At 34.4% G+C, this 17,525-nt stretch overlaps 1 protein-coding gene across 1 annotated transcript; it reads left to right on the top strand.

Annotated features, from left to right (window-relative positions):
• The first annotated feature begins 6,630 nt into the window (after window positions 1-6,630).
• Window positions 6,631-8,502, top strand: LOC107421777 (salicylic acid-binding protein 2). The gene is made up of 3 exons (XM_016031091.4): window positions 6,631-7,270; window positions 7,693-7,830; window positions 7,986-8,502. Exons 1-3 carry the CDS (start codon window positions 6,842-6,844, stop codon window positions 8,265-8,267), a joined length of 849 nt encoding a protein of 282 aa, XP_015886577.1. The 5' UTR covers window positions 6,631-6,841; the 3' UTR covers window positions 8,268-8,502.
• Window positions 8,503-17,525: the final 9,023 nt, after the last annotated feature.

Raw genomic sequence — 17,525 nt, 5'->3', positions numbered from 1 at the left:
TTTTTATTCATGCAAAGTTGAGCTTTGACTCATGCATGGTTGTGAAGTACAAGTCGATACGAGTCCGTAAACTAGCGGCACGTCTGATTTGGACATGTGGTTTGGAAGTTATGGACCTGTAGAGTTTTTTTTCAAATACTGTATTATTTTAATATTATTTTTAAACGTGTAACGATGTGCCACGTGTGACTTAATAAATGTGACCATGTGTCACCATGGTGAGATGCCACATGTCAACCATGTATAATATCATATTATTTTATTATTATTTTATATAATATTGTTTTTATTATTATTTAATTATTTAATTATTTTTATTTTATTTTCCTTTTCCTTTTTCTTTTTCTTTTTCTTTTTCTTTTCTTTTCTTTTCCCCCACGTGGGAAAAAAGGGGACCCAGCCCCGTTTCTGTTCTTCTTCTTCTTCTTTTCTTCTTCCTTTCCTTTCCTTTCTCTCTCTCGGCCTCACCGTATTTTTCAAATTCCGGCCACCCATAAGCTACACGCGCTGGCCATAGACGTAGACCACACGCCGGCGAGCTCACCAGCCAAATTTGGCGACCGGCCGGCCAGCGACGCGCCCAGATCGGGCCGGCGAAGTCGCGGCGGCGGGTTGAAATTTTTTCGGCGATTTCGCCGTATTCCGGCCAGCCCAGTCCGAATTGCCACCCCCCTCCCCCTATTTTAGGTCCTCTGAGTTCAAATATGGCCTCCAATTTCCAAAAATCGAAGTGGTTTGTGAGATGCGAAGGAATCAAGACCGGTCGAAACTTTCCAGCCAAATTCCGGCCACCTCCGGCTGAATTAGGGTCGATGGAGACCGGTCATGCGATCCTCGTTCCACGAGCTTCGATTCGGTATATTATTCGACCATTTTGGTTAACGTTTGCGTTTGACCCCCGGGTACCGTGTATTATTTACCTGATTAAAATATTAATTTATTTGACTGTGTGTGAATTGTGTTCTAGGAGCACCTGTGAGTCGTGGAATTGATCCCATGGTGGATCATGGTTTAATTGCGTGCTCCAGGTGAGTGACCCACCTTCAAAAATATTTTGGACAATTAATTATGTTTAATTGGTACTTAAATTATGCTCATGTGGTACAATTTAGTTATGGTTTTATTGTGATTTAATTTATATATTATGCATGAGCAAAGTATATTTCAGTAATAGTCGTACGTGGTTTTAAGTATTATTTTGGGCATAATTGGTTTAAATATTTTATGAAAATATTTGTTAAATTGGTGGTTTAATTTTATAATTATGCCCACGGTATTTTATCTGTTGAACCTCGTATTACGAGAAAATTATGGTTTATTTGTTATTGATGTTTTCGTACCGATTTGTTAAATAAAAATATGTGGGATGGTAAGTGTGAAATTTTGGTATATTTCCCACGGTAATTTTGGAAAACTGTACAGATGGTTTAATAACTATTTTAGACGCATTCATACAGTATTGGTGTTCTGGTATATGTATATGTGGTTCAGCGCGCAAGTATTATTATTTCTCCCGTGAGTTGCCATTGGACCGTGGGCAGGCAAGTTTGTTATTGGCCACAGCCGCCCCCCTCCTTGGCCGGGATGATAGTTTCAGCAGCAGTACTGTTGGGACACCGAAGTGCCGTTTGCAAGTTTCTCTCTTTAATCTCCCCGCCAGTCGGTGCTCAGGACGCTGGGTATCGGAGGGCATCACCGGTATATGGTGTGGTGCGTCAAGTGTAATTTTCAGATAAAGTTTCAAACCCCAAAGGTGTTCAAAAATTATTTATTATAATTTATTACATTTTAATTATATGTATTGGGGTATTTATTTATTTATTGTTTATCAAATGTTTGATCCCTTGATTTTCGGGAAGTACAAATATCGGGTTTTGTGAAATTGTTTTAAAAAGGGAACATTTCCAACGGAGTGATTAGTGAGAGTTTTGAGGGAAAATTATTATTTCCAACTGTTATTATTATTTATTTATTAATTGTTGGTATTAATTCAATTCCCTTAATTGTTATATTATTATTATTATTATCATTAAAAGTGTTCAGTAGTTAGGGTCCCTCATTGAGATGATTAGCATCTCACGTTTTTAAGTTCCGTTCCCTTAGGTGCAAGGGGTGGTAGACGTTCTTCCGGAGCGAACCAATTCTCTACTGCTATCGTTTTTCAAGAAGTACCTTTGTACTCATTCATTTCAGTTGTATTATTTCTTTCATCTTTGTTGTATTTCTGTTGATTAGCACTTCATAAAGTTCTGTATACTATTTGGACACTTATGTTTTATTTATGCACTGGGCTACTGTTATTGTTGTGAAGTGCTGTAAATTGTGGAAACAACTTGTAGTTTTGCAGGAGGAATAAGGGGGTAAATATAGAAGTGTGTTTTCAGTGCAGGTAATTTTTGGTAAGTCCTACCCTTAGGGGAGGTGCTGCCGGATTTTCTGTTGGAAGGTTTGGTGGTATTTTCCTGGGATCAGGGCTTGTCTAGGGTTCCGGGGAGGAATTCTGGACGGGTCCTGACATTAAATACCAATTATTTAATTTAGAACAAGATATTATACGATAACATAAAATAAAATCATAAATAAACTTGTATTAAAGAAACTGGGCATAAAAACAAAAATAAACTCAATATATAAATTATAAAATTTATTAATTAAATCAATGAAATAATCAAAGAAACATTTTAATTAATTTTAAACCTATCATAAATCCAATCACTTAAAATCCATCAATTTCAAATCCATCAATTTAAATCAATCAGTAAAAATATAATAATTTTTCAATACCATAAAACTAGATCCATAAATATTTGAATGCATAAGTAAATTCTTTAAGCATAAAAACTTTAAACAATTATTTCCTCAAATCCTCAAAATTCAACATAAATAAAATTGCATAAAAAATCACATAAAAATCCACAAATGCATAAGTTCATATAAATAAATTTTTATTAATCATAATAATCCGCAATTAAATTCAACAATAATTTAAAAAAATTTAAATTCATAATTTCTCGAAAATCAAAATATGATTTTTATACACATATATTTTATTACATCCCAAATTTGGCATTAAAATCTCAAATAGAATTTTATTAATTATTCACCACATAAAAAATAATTTTCAAATATTCAAATAATACAAAATATATATAATTTAACATAAGAAAATAAATTTGAAGATAGATTACTCACCTCGAGCACGCGTATCAAACAAGACCCTCAACGGGATCGACCCCACAACTCACACGTGCTCCTAAAATATCAATGGCACACAAAACCGATTAAATTAATATTTTAATTTGATAAATTATACATGGTTATCTAGGGGAGCCAACACAAATGGTACCCAAAATTCACAAATGATATATCAAAACAAAGCTTACAACGCGAGGATGAAGAATTGAGTCTTACCTTCCGGAGATCGAACTTGTGGTGGTCGGAATCTCGCCGGAAAGCTCTCAGATTTAATGTCCTTGGATCTCACAAACCATCACAAATTATGGAAACTGACCTCGAATTTGGATTCAGGTAGGTCAAATTAGTGGGAAATGGTAGCTGGGATCACTGGAAACTCACACTGTCTTGCCCACCGGAGAAATCGACGATGTAAGGAAATGGCACCGTCGATGGAAAAACGACCCAATTGGCTGCATGAGTGGCTGGTTGGCTATGATTTTTGGGTGGCTGACCTGTTTTTAGGTTTGCTTCACAATGGTCCAACGCATGTAGCAAGCGGGTGGACGAAAAATGGTCAATCGGCGGTGGCCGGTTCTCCCTCTCTCTTTGTTTTATCCTTCTCTCCCTTCCTCGCCTCTCTCCCCTTCTCGCCCAATCAAAACAACACCCGTGGGTGCCATTGTGCACTCACGGGTGTCCAATCTTCAACATGTGGCACAATGTCATTGGACCTTTTGCACACACACCGATCGACATCTGTAATGCTGTCTTAGAAAAACTTTGCAGGTCGATAACTTTTTAACTAAATGTCCAAATTAGGCGTACCACTGGTCTATGAACTCGTATCGATGAGTATTTTACAACCATATATGAATTAAATAAAGATTCTACAAAAATAAAAAGTCAAACTTGGCACCCTTGGACAGTTCGAAGTGCAATTTGTTTTGCTCATAACTTTTAAACCGTAGCTCCGTTTTCAACGTGGTACTAGTCTATGAACTCGGATCAATGTGTACTTTGCAATGGTGCCTCAATCAATGCATAATTTCATATGGAACAAAAGGTCAAAAGTTTCCCCTTCTAGATCAATGGCGATCAAACCCGGCCAATCTCGGTCAACGTGAAAAATAAATTACGATGTACTTTGGAACGGGTTGTTATATAAATTCACACGATATTATCAATATATTATGGTTTGATTTAATAATGTTGGACTCATAGCAGTGTCTACGCTATAAGACATGCTAGTTGACAAATTGTTAACATGATAACAACTTGTTAGCACATTAATAAAAATATTTTAATTATATATTTATTGAATATCTATTACTTGTTTAGGTGAAAAATATTTGACACAAATATCACATGACTCGATAGGAACACAAAAACAGGACATGTTGCTAATAAGACATAATAAAACGATGCCATTCTTAAATTATACACAATTTAAAAGAAAAAATAAATAAAAAACTAAAACTAAATACCTTAATGAATGACACTAAAATTTAACCATTATTAATTTTTATTTTGGAATCAAACATAAAATTTAGGCTTTTACTTAAAGATGCCCAATATAATTATTGATCAAAACTCATTAATTTATAATTTAAGGGCTTTAGTATAATATATCCTAATAACAATGGAAGGATTTATCCAAAAAAATCACAAATATTCTAGAGCTTTCTTGTACTTGCAAAACTTAGGATACTCCTAAAAAGTCTATCTTCTACATTTTTTTTTATTGAAACAATATATATATATATATTGTTCACACAATACCTGGAACATGTATCTCTCTTTAACGCAAGTTTAAAGTTGATTGTACAACATGTAAGGGGTTGTTCAAACCAAACTTAATGATCGGTTTTCTTCTTCCTTTTCTCTAAATTCAAACGTTTTAAACCCTACTTTCTATCATGTTCAAACATCCTCTCTCGTCACTGCATCATACACTGTTTCATTGATTTTTTGTTGAAAAGATGGTTATCTTGCCACCTTGTGCAAGGCAAAGTGTCCACCAAGGTTTGCGCCTTCTTTTTTTCTTCACAAGAAATGTTTTATTGAATGTCTTAAAACAATATTTATGTTTATGTTTTATGCTCTTTCAATGTCTTTTGAATGCCTAAGTTTTGTTGTATTTAGCTTAGGAATTGTCTCTTGTTGGGTATTGATTTTATTTTATAAAATGACTACGTGCTAGAAATTGTGTTTCCAGCAACATAGATCCATTGTGGGGGCTAGCATGTTCTGTGTTGTTTGAACCAAGTTATGAATTTTTGATATGTTGTAATAGATTTGTGAATGAAAATATAGCAAAAAGAATGACTCAAAAAGGACTTGGGAAGCTAAAGATATGCAAGTTGCAAGTTGGCATAACTGATGAGATTTCCAGCAATTATGACCCATGAGTTTGATATAAATTGGAGGCCCTACCCAATTCCTTTAGACTTGGTGTCCTCCATATTTTATTCTTAATATTTCAACATACCACATGTCAAAAATTAGACAATTTGAATAAAGATATCACAGCCTTTCATCATGTCAAAATAACATTATCCGATTTGGTGAAGACTGTTTTTTTAAGTTCAAAATCTCACCAATTGACATATTTGTAAACTCACATTTTCAAGATTTTAAAAAATCTTTTAGAACATATTTGTAAACTCACATTTTCAAGATTTTAAAAAATCTTTTAGAACATCTAAATTTTTTAAGGAACTTTGAATATTTTTCTTGAGAGTACTTGAATTAGTATGGAGCTTTATTTATTTATTTATTTTTAATAGAAACTTTCAAAATTTTCTAAGAATTAATTATTTTTGACATTTTAATATATATATATATATATATTTGTTACAAGGGGGCCCTTGCAACTAATATTTTGTACAGTGAAGGAGGTATCGGCAAAAAAAATAATTGAAAAAAACAACATTGTCCCTTTTTAGGGTACTCGTCTGAGTGCCACGTGACACTTAACAGCAAAGTACAACAGTATTAACATTCTATGATTTTGGTCATATATTTTAAATTTAAGAGGTACTAGCATCAATTTAAAAGGTCAAACAGTAAAATACTAAAACGTTTATGGTTTAGAGAGCGACGCTGCAACAACGTTTTTATTTTTATTTTTTCATTCCTTTTTTATTTCATTTGTCCCTGTCTTTAGTGAGCTCACCGATGACAAATAATGCAAGAGAAAAGTCCTTTGTCCGTTAAATAATAATAAAAAATTCTATTTTCAATTTTTATTCGTCTTTGGCGAGCTCACCGATAACAATGCAAAAGTCAAGGTTTTTCGTTGTTTTATTATAAGCTAGCAGCGAGACCCTTTTCTAGCGATTATACATTTCCACAACTCAGCCAAAAATTCTATGTATTTACGTAAATTGACCAAATTTGTTTTCACTTTTCTATAGCGGGATTTAATATAAAAAATTAACAGACAAAATTTTGGAATGTGTGCTCTGCCCTTGTTAGAATGTCCACTTCCAATAATAAAAATATAGACTTGATTTTCAAGCATAGAGCTGCGCAGATAAAACTTTCACTCATCCTCCTCCTCGAAATCTCCACAACTTTATTAAATTCGATTTTATAAATGTCCACTAAGGTGAAAAATTAGAGTCGTAAACAGAATTTAAAAAAAAAAAAATTTAAACGAAAAATGTTTCGATTTCTCTTGCTTCTTATTCTGGTTCAGTTGGTCTGCCAAGGAAAATTCGCTGCAGCCAAGGAACAAAACCATTTTATTCTTGTTCATGGGCTTGGCCATGGGGCTTGGTGTTGGTACAAGATCATTCCACGCCTGGAATCCGCAGGCCACCAGGTCACGGCTCTTGACCTTGCGGCTTCAGGCGTCAACATGAAATCCATTGAAGATGTTTACACCTTTGCTGACTACTCTAAGCCATTGCTGGATTTTCTGGCCACGCTTCCTCCACATGAAAAGGTAATTTTAGTAGGCCATAGCTTGGGAGGGTTGAATTTGGCCTTTGCCATGGAGAAGTTCCCGCAAAAGATCTCCATCGCTGTTTTCTTTACAGCCTTTCTACCAGATACTGTTCATCAGCCGTCATATGTTTTGGAAGTAGAGGTACTTGTCCTTTAATTTTTCTACTCATTAATGGCCATCACAAATATTAATAAAAATTTATGGAAGATGAATTTTTCAGTTAGTCCAACCTATTTTATATATATATATATATAGCTAGCTCAAACTTATTTTGAAAGTAAGTGCTTCAATTAATATGAGGTCGTTTTTTATACCAGGGTAATTTATTAAGGTTTTTAACAAAGCATTCTAGATCTAGACAATAAATGAATCTAGGCTATACGGTAAATAACTATTTTCATTTGAATGAGATATTGTTTTTTTAAATAATTAATTTGCTAATGACTAATAAGGGTTGCATGAAAAGTAAAATAAAATAAAATAAAAATTGGAATGGTTTATCAAATGCCTTGCTGGTACATAGATCACTCACCAATTAATATTATCATTTTTATGTGAAAAAGAACAAAACGAGGAAACCAGAAGACGCTTGGTTGGACAGTAAAATCACCTCCTATGGAAGCCCTGAAAAGCCTTCAACTTCACTGCTTTTTGGTCCCAAGGATTTGTCTTCCAAGCTCTACCAACTCTCCCCTATAGAGGTACACCCTCTCGATATCCTCTCTAAATCACACATATTAATTTGATTGTATCATTTAAAAGTACCTCAGAAATTAAGTAAGTCCAATATATCTATTATGTAAATGGTATATGTAGGATCTGTAGCTGGCTAAGACTTTGGTAATGGTATTTGTAGGATCTTGAGCTGGCTAAGACTTTGGTAAGGCCTGGATCTAGCTTTATTGAAGATTTGTCTAAAGCAAAGAAATTCACAGAGAGCAGATATGGATCGGTTACGCGGGTTTTCATTATTTGCGACGAAGATAAAGCAATAAGAAGAGAATTTCAGCAATGGATGATTAAGAACAGTGGGACGAAAAACGTGATGGAGATTAGTGGAGCCGATCATATGGCAATGCTTTCGAAGCCACAACAAGTTTCAGATTCGTTACTGAAGATAGCATATCATTTTGCTTGAACATATAGTCTAGGGGTTCTTGTTTTGAACTTCAGAATCTGATCCTCCAAGGGGATCAAGCGCCTATCATTATTGTAAGTAGTACAAACAAATACATAAGGTTGCCATTATGATGCATATATGCTTTAATTGTTATAATAAATTAGTGTCAGATCCAAAAAAAAAAAAATAATAATAATTTGAGGTACACTACTTCATAATAACACGTTCTCTTTTTTAAATTTATGGTTTTGAAGGATGCAGACTTACATGTGAAAATGAAACACTTTTTTTTATACTGTATTGCAACTAGTAAGAATATTCACTATGTATATCACAACGTAAGCATGACAAATTATCAATTGTAAGCAAAAAGTTTTGATTGTAAAACTATGAAATTAGAAGAATTATTAAATCCCCAAATTTTAGAATTTATTATTATTACTCATACAATATGTATTTTGATTCATGTTATTGATATTGAAAAATAAAAAATAAATATTCATTAATGGAATAACCTTTATTTGACTCTCAATTCCTTTAACCCATTGTAGTTTGAGTGATGCAAAAGAACTGCAATTATTAAGAGTTCAAGAGGATCGGTTTATATTTATACACTTCTAATACTTCCAATTAAATCAATTGAAAGGAACATAAATTCTAACTGCTCTATGACCAATAAGAATTTAACACAGTCTATATACTCTAGAAATTTATTAAACTCCTAAAAAAGTTTAAAGTTAAATCAATATACGTCGAATCAAATAAGTTAAAACCAATATCAATTCTAACTCCTCTTGTTCCTACACTTGAGGATCAAGGGGTCTTGATACGAACCTAGGACGACTTGCTTCTGAATCCATATTATTTTAGCCCGGATCTTAATTAAGTTCAAGTTCTAATGGAATTGATTTCAACCCCTAACCAACCTGTGGTTAGAAACCTTTGTATAATGTAGACACCACAATAGGGGATGGAAAACCTATTGATAAGTCAAGCTAAAATAACCAATTCTCTAATGGTGTTTAGGTGTTCTCAAAGAAAAAAGAGATAATTAATCTCACAAGTATTTTCTCAATCAAATCAAAGTTGTATTCTTATTGAAAAATAAGCTTTTAAATAGGCTTTGAAAGAAACAAAATAAACCCTAAAAACCCTAGGAAAAACCGGCCACATAATGAAGAGTTCTAGCTTGAACGAATCTTTCCTTTTCCTAATCTAATTAATTAATTCCCTTATTTTCAATTAGGAATTAATTAATTTACAAATAAAATAATAAAATAAAAACTTTCCTAAACTTATTTGTCCAGCAAATAAATAAATAAAAACCCAAAGTCAAACACAAATTAGGTAACGAGTTGACTTTGACATCTAGGCTGAATTATGTCTTCAACCGAGCTAACTAATGACTGTCTGAGCTAATTTATGTCTGTCCGAGCTAACTTATATCTGTACAAGCTAACTTATGACTGATGTCCGAAGTCCGAGGTCAGATGTCCGAGGCATGGGTGTCCGATATAAAATGTCCGATGTATGAGTGTCCGATGTATCAGCCACCCACCACTTGGATGCTTAAAACAGGTCTTTTATCTTCAGGTATGGACAAGCCCTTTTGAGAATGAATTACTTTCTGGATAAAGGCAGCAAGGTTGTCCTTAAACCTCTTTGCTTGAGCCCTAGTGATCGGTCCAATCTTCATCCGTATCGGATCAGTACCCCAGTGAGTTGTCGGTTGTGCGAGCTCGGGCGGATTCGCATCATTCCCCTCCTCTTGAAAAGGATTTGCCCTCAAATCAAAGTCATCACCTGCAGCAAAAGGAGACAAATCAGCAACATTGAATGTAGCACTAACATTATACTCACCTGGTAAATCAAGTTTGTAAGCATTGCCATTTATTCGCTCGAAAACTTGAAAAGGTCCATCGCCTTTCGGCATCAATTTTGATTTCCGCTATTGGAGAAACCTCTCCTTCCTTAAGTGTAACCAAACCCAATCCCTAGGTTCAAAAACAACCTGTTTTCGGCGTTGGTTAGCATTCCTTGCATATTCCTCGGTCCTCCTCTCAATATTTGCCTTAGTTTTTTCATGAATCTGCTTAACAAAATCAGCTTTTTGTTTCCCATCTAGAGTAGCACGTTCACTTAAAGGTAAATGTGTTAGATCTAATGGAGTCAAAGGATTAAAACCATAAACAATTTCAAAAGGAGTAAATTTAGTAGCTAAATGTAAAGACCTATTATAAGCAAATTCAACATGTGGCAAACATTCTTCCCAAGTTCTCAAATTTCGACTAATTAATGCTCTCAACAATGCAGACAAAGTTCTATTCACTACTTTGGTTTGTCCATTAGTTTGTGGATTACAAGTAGTTGAAAATAAAATCTTAGTACCTAACTTAGCCCACAAAGTTTTCCAAAAATAACTTAAGAACTTAGCATCCCTATCCGAAACAATAGTTCTTGGCATTCCATGCAATCTCACAATTTTCTTGAAAAATAAATTAGCAACATTGGATGTATCATCAGTTTTATTACATGCAATAAAATGTGCCATCTTAGAAAACCTATCTACTACAACAAGTATTTAATCCTTACCCGTCCTTGACCTAGGCAAACCAAGAATAAAATCTATAGACAAATCTACCCAAGGATAGGTAGGAATCGGCAAAGGCTTGTACAATCCATGCCGCTTCAATGTTGATTTTGTTTTTCGGCACTTCAAACATCCTTCACAAATTCTCTCAACATCTCTCCTCATGTTAGGCCAATAAAAATGTTCTTGCAGCAAGGATAAAGTTTTAAAAACACCAAAATGACCCATTAAACCACCTCTATGTCCTTCTCAAACCAATAATTCCCTAATGCTACAATTAGGCACACAAAGTTTGTTTTCCTTAAACAAATACCCCTCAAATATGTAAAATTTATTAAATCCATGTTTTAAACAGGTTCTAAAATTTCTCCAAAGTCACTATCATGCTCATAAAGTTCTTTCAATTGTTCAAATACAAGCAATCTAGCATCTAAGGTAGAAAAGAGTACATACCTTTGCGATAATGCATCGGCAACCATATTTTCCTTACCTTTTTTGTAGCGGATCACATATGGAAAGGTTTCAATAAATTCAATCCACTTGGAATGCCTTTGGTTGAGCTTTCCTTGACCCTTAATATGCTTTAAAGACTCATGATCCTTATGAATCACAAACTCCTTTGGCATGAGATAATGCTGCCACGTCTCCAAAGCCCTCACCAAAGCATACATCTCCTTGTCATATGTCGGATAGTTTAGTGCAACTCCATTTAATTTTTCACTAAAGTAGGTTATGGGTCTTCCTTCTTGTATTAAGACAGCTCCAATACCTACACCCAAAGCATCACACTCAATTTCAAAAGTCTTAGAAAAATTTGGCAAAACTAGTAAAGGTGCATTACACAATTTTTCTTTCAACAAATTAAAAGATTTTTCTTGTACTTCCCCCCATTTAAAGTCAATATTCTTCTTGACAACTTCATTCAAAGGTGCTGCTATGGTGCTAAAATCCTTGACAAATCTTCTATAAAAACTTGCCAAGCCATGGAAACTCCTCACTTGGGTGATTGTTGTAGGAACCGGCCACTCTTTGATTGCTTGCACTTTAGCTTGATCCACTTTGATTCCTGCAGCACTTACTACAAATCCTAGAAAAACAAGCTCATATTTGCAAAAATCACACTTGTTCATGTTAGCAAACAATCTTTCCTTTCCAAGAACTTGCAAAACTTGCCTAAGTTGATCCACATGCTCATCCAAGTTTCGGCTATACACCAAAATATCATCAAAATAAACAACCATAAATTTACCAATAAATGGACGCATTACATGATTCATAAGTCTCATGAAAGTACTAGGTGCATTAGATAATCCAAAAGGCATAACTACCATTCATACAGCCCATATTTAGTTTTAAATGCGGTTTTCCATTCATCACCTTCTTTCATTCTAATTTGATGATAACCACTTCTAAGATCAATTTTAGTAAACATGCAAGCACCATGCAACTCATCAAGCATATCATCTAATCTAGGAATAGGATGTCTATATTTAATGGTGATGTTATTTATAGCCCTACAATTAACACACATTCTCCAAGAACCGGAATAGCACGTGGACTTAAACTCTCACGAATGTATCCTTTATCAAGCAAGTCACTTACCTGTTTTTGCAGCTCCTTTGTTTCTTCGGGATTGCTTCTATATGCTGGTCTATTTGGTATAGCAGCCCCGGGACAAAGTCAATTTGATGTTCTATCCCTCGAATAGGTGGTAGTCCACTTGGAATCTCATTCGGGAAAACATCTCCAAATTCCTTCAAAAGAGAAATCATTGAACTTGGCAATTCAAGTTCTTCAAAGTTACTTTGATCATTAAAATAGTTCTCTTTATATATCATGACCAGTAAGGGTTTTGTACATTCAATAGCCTTATTAATATCCCCAAAACTCAAATAAAAATTTTGGTTTTTCCTCTCTTTTCTTTCGTTTCTTTTTCTTCCCTTGATTTGGCTCCCATTTGCTGAAATTTCCAGATTTTTGGTGCTCTCGGGTTTGCTCTCTTTTCTCACCCCCTCTCGGCTTTCTCTTGGTTTTTCCACTCGATTTGGGTTTTAGAAATCTTACCTTGATCAGCAACCTCAATCTCACCTTCTTAAAAGGATGGTGAAGCCGTTGGTGCCATACTTGTTTTCTCCTTGAGTTTTTCGGCCTCCCTCCTTTGTTGCATTTGTAGTTGATCTTTGTAGACCTCCTTGGGAGTCAATGACTCCAGCTTGATTTTCTTCCCTTTAAACCTGAAAACAACACTATTTTCTCGACCAAAATGAGTAGCATCTTTGTCAAATTGCCATGGTCTACCTAGTAAAATATGTCCGGCATGCATGGGTACAATGTCACACAAGACAACATCCTCATACCTACCTATATTAAATTTAACTTTGGCTTGCTTATTTACCCTCATCTCACCACTATCATTTAACCATTGTAACCTATAAGGTTCTGGATGCTTAATTGTCTTCAAGCCTAATTTATCAACTACAAGATTACTTATCACGCTGGTACAACTCCCACTATCTATAATCGTACTACAAATCTTACCTTGTATTTCGCAGCGAGTGTGGAAGATGTTTTCTCTTTGTTTCTGCTCTTTATATTTGTAGACAGCAAGTACTCTCCTTGAAACCAAGCTCAACTCGGCATTAGATGTGTCTACGGGTTTGGCTTCATCATCTTTGCATTCCTCCTCTTACTCGGTTTCAGCTTCACTTTCTTCACTTGCAGATTCCAGCTCACCATCACCCTTTAATGCCATGATTATTCTATTTGGGCATTGGCTGACCATGTGTCCTCTTCCTTGGCACTCAAAACAAATTATTTCTCTGGATTTTTGAGGTTTAGGATCAGATTTTATCTCACCTCTAAGTGCTTACACAGATTTGGTCTTGGCCTCCCTTTTTGATTGGTTGGTACTTTTTTCTCCAGCTTTCGGTTTTGGTTTGATTTCATTAACTGAATTGTTTCTTCAGCCACTTGAATTGAATCTCCCACTACTGAAACTCCTCCAAGCCGTGACCCTACACCCCTCCTCTTGAATTGGTGCTCAAGCTTAATGGCAACATGCAACATCTCCTCCAACTCCAAGTATTGTTGCAATTCAAGCTGGTTGGCAATGTCACGGTTCAAACCACCAAGAAATCTTGCCATTGTTACCTCCCTATCCTCATTCGTATTCAGCCTCATCATGCGCATCTCCATCTCTTTGTAATAATCCTCCACGGACCTACTTCCTTGAGACAAAGATTGAAGCCTTTGATGCAGTAACCTATGGTAATGTGATGGCACAAACCACTTTCTCATGGCTCCTTTCATTTGTCGCCATGTTGTGATCAAGGCATCACCAACTCTCCTCCGGGTGCCTTGCTCATTTGTCCACCATTGGAGTGCATAATGGCCAAACTCCATTGCTGCCAACTTCACCTTCTTACCCTCCGAATAATTATGGCAGTAGAATATCATCTCCATCTTTTCCTCCCACTCCAAATATGCCTCGGGATTACTTTTTCCCATGAATGGTGGGATGTTGATCTTGATATTGCTAAGATTGTCATCTGTTCCTTCCCTCCTATACCTTCCATGGCCAGCTCTCTCTTGGACAGCAAAGGTTTCGTCCATGCCTTCCTCAAAGTCTCCATCAAAATTCTCCTCCTCAAATTCCTCTGTCGGTCTCTCATGGCCTCCTCGTACTCGACCTTGACCTCGACCTTCATGGAATTCTTGCCTATTTCTTGTGTTCGAAATTCCTTGGGAAACTTCTAGCCTTCCCATCCTTTGATTCATGTGCTCAACTTGAGCACTCACCCATTGTAATTGTTCAAAAATAGCTTTTAATTCTGTTTGCTCACCACTCCCGGTAGCTCGTGGATCATCGTAAAATCGTACGGACTCCTCTTCATTAATTCTTAGTGGTGTGTCTCCTCTTCTTATTCTAGAATCGGCCATGTTAGTAAAATACTGTAAAAATAAATAAATCATCACAATATTCACTCCCTCATGTGTTTCACTCAAACAAGGTCTCGACACTCGTGTTTACACACTAGTTTTGACTTTTACCCTCTTTTAAGCTCACACTCTCTTGCATTTTTTTCCACTCAAATAATTAACTCAAAGTTCTAATTAAAACACCCAAAAAACAGCAATTAGATTACAAGTATGTTTTAATTAAACTTATCAATAAAACAGTAGCTAATGGTAGGCAATACCGAAAGAATTCAATAAAACCTAGTTTCGGCTTTTCTAGGCAAAATAAAGCAAATTAATGGGAAAACTTTGGAATTTTGAAGAACTGGACCAGATGGTAATATATTATGAGTTTAAGAATAAAATTCTAGAAAAAGAAATTCAAATACAAACAAGAATCAAAGAGAACAAAAATATAGAAAAGTTGTTGGTTGTTATTCTTTGTAATTCAAGTTTTTGTATCAAATCCTTTAACTAATTTTAATCCAAATAATTTAAACACCCAAAATTCCAAATATCTAGCAGCAAAAATAATTCTCCAGCAACTCAAATATTGAATAAATAATCAACAAAGCAGCACTTACAAGAATTTCCCAGCAACAAACTTCAACACCAATTTTCAACAAACCGACATATATAAATATATTTTTTTATATTCGGCTTTCTTCTTCTTCTATTTTTTTTTTTTCACTCGCTGAATATCAGACACAACTGAAGTAGCAAGAATAGACAACAAATTTGCAATTCCAACTCCAAAAATTCACCAAACCCATAACCTCCAAATAAACACAAATGTGCAGTTACATATATATATATATATATATTTTAAATGTTGCCGCAAACTCTTTTTTTTTTTTTTTCCTTTTTTGAATAGATGAATGCAAATATTTAAGACTAAAACAGAAAAGAAAAATCAACAATAACCAAATTAAAAGAACAATGATGAAAGACAACCAACAAACTAGGAAACAAAAAATACGGTAAAACTAGGAAATCCTAATTCAACTAGGAATGAATTTTTTTTTTTTAAATGATGCAGAACGTGTATGATGATAGAAGCAACCTTAACCTCATGCTAAAATTGCATATTAACACAAAAATAAATAAAGCAAATAAAGATAGATCAAACCTGAACAAAATTTGGCTCTGATACCAAATGATACGAACCTAGGACGACTTGCTCCTAAACTTGTATTATTTTAGCCCGGATCTTAATTAAGTTCAAGTTCTAATGGAATTGACCTCAACTCCTAACCAACTTGTGGTTAGAAACCTTGGTATAATGTGGACGCCACAATAGATGATGGAAAACCTATTGATAAGTCAAGCTAAAACAACCAATTCTCTAATGGTGTTTTAGGTGTTCTCAAAGAACAAAGAGATAATTAATCTCACAAGTATTTTCTCAATCAAATCAAAGTTGTATTCTTATTGAAAAATAAGCCTTTAAATAGGCTTTGAAAGAAACAAAATAAACCCTAAAAATCCTAGGAAAAACCAGCCACATAATGAAGAGTTCTAGCTTGACCGAATCTTTCCTTTTCCTAATCTAATTAATTAATTCCCTTATTTTCAATTAGGAATTAATTAATTTACAAACAAAATAATAAAATAAAAACTTTCCTAAACATATTGTCTAGCAAATAAATAAATAAAAACCCAAAGTGAAACGCAAACACTTTTTTTTTTTGAATATATGAATGCAAATATTTAAGACTAAAACAGCAAAGAAAAATCAACAGAAACCAAAATCAACAAGAACAATGATGAAAAGAAACAACCAACAAACTAGGAAAAAAAAATACGATAAAACTAGGAAATCCTAATTCAACTAGGAATGAATTTTTTTTTTTTAAGATGGAGAACGTGTATGGGATGGATGCAACGTTAACCTAATGCTAAAATTGCAGAATAGCACAAAAACAAATAAAGCAAATAAAGATAGATCAAACCTGAACAAAATTTAGCTGTGATACCAAATGATACGAACCTAGGACGACCTGCTCCTAAACCCGTATTATATTAGCCCGGATCTTAATTAAGTTCAAGTTCTAATGGAATTGACCTCAACCCCTAACCAACCTGTGGTTAGAAACCGTGGTATAATGTAGACGCCACAATAGGGGATGGAAAACCTATTGATAAGTCAAGCTAAAACAACCAATTCTCTAATGGTGTTTTAGGTGTTCTCAAAGAACAAAGAGATAATTAATCTCACAAGTATTTTCTTAATCAAATCAAAGTTGTATTATTATTGAAAAATAAGCCTTTAAATAGGCTACAAAGCCATGGAATAAAACCCTAAAAATAAAGAAAACCGGCCACCACACATAAAGAAGCCTAGTTGGCCGAAACTATACTTCCTTTCCTAATCTAAGTTTGATTAATTAATTCCTTTATATTAAATTAGGAATTAATTAATTTACAATGGAAAGAATAAAATAAAAACCTTCCTAAAGTTTTTGTCCAGAAAATAAATAAATAAAAGCCAAAAAGTAATGGTAGTTTCCTAAAACAAAAAGTAAAAACAAATTAGGAAACTAAAAATGCTAGCCTTTTTGATCAAGTTGACTTTGATCAATCTTTGACCTCTTTAAGCTCCAAATCAGCTTCTAAATGCTTTTTTGGATGCCAAATAAGCTGAATATGAAGTCCCACATGTTGCCCATGCTTGGAAAAATAAGAAATGGCTAATACAGTAAAATACAGTAAAATCAGCAAGCAATACA

This window comes from Ziziphus jujuba, chromosome 7, assembly GCF_031755915.1.
Source record: "Ziziphus jujuba cultivar Dongzao chromosome 7, ASM3175591v1".
Taxonomy (NCBI): Eukaryota; Viridiplantae; Streptophyta; class Magnoliopsida; order Rosales; family Rhamnaceae; genus Ziziphus; species Ziziphus jujuba.
The sequence above is the reverse complement of the archived record's forward strand: the minus strand, read 5'-3'. Positions and strand labels throughout refer to the sequence as shown.

What these genes read in the sequence shown, in the direction of transcription:
- LOC107421777 (XM_016031091.4), top strand. Translation starts at nt 6,842, where the DNA reads ATGTTTCGATTTCTCTTGCTTCTTATTCTGGTTCAGTTGGTCTGCCAA. An exon ending in CATATGTTTTGGAAGTAGAG is followed by an intron (nt 7,271 to 7,692) that starts GTACTTGTCCTT and finishes TATGTGAAAAAG; the next exon opens with AACAAAACGAGGAAACCAGA. An exon ending in ACCAACTCTCCCCTATAGAG is followed by an intron (nt 7,831 to 7,985) that starts GTACACCCTCTC and finishes TGGTATTTGTAG; the next exon opens with GATCTTGAGCTGGCTAAGAC.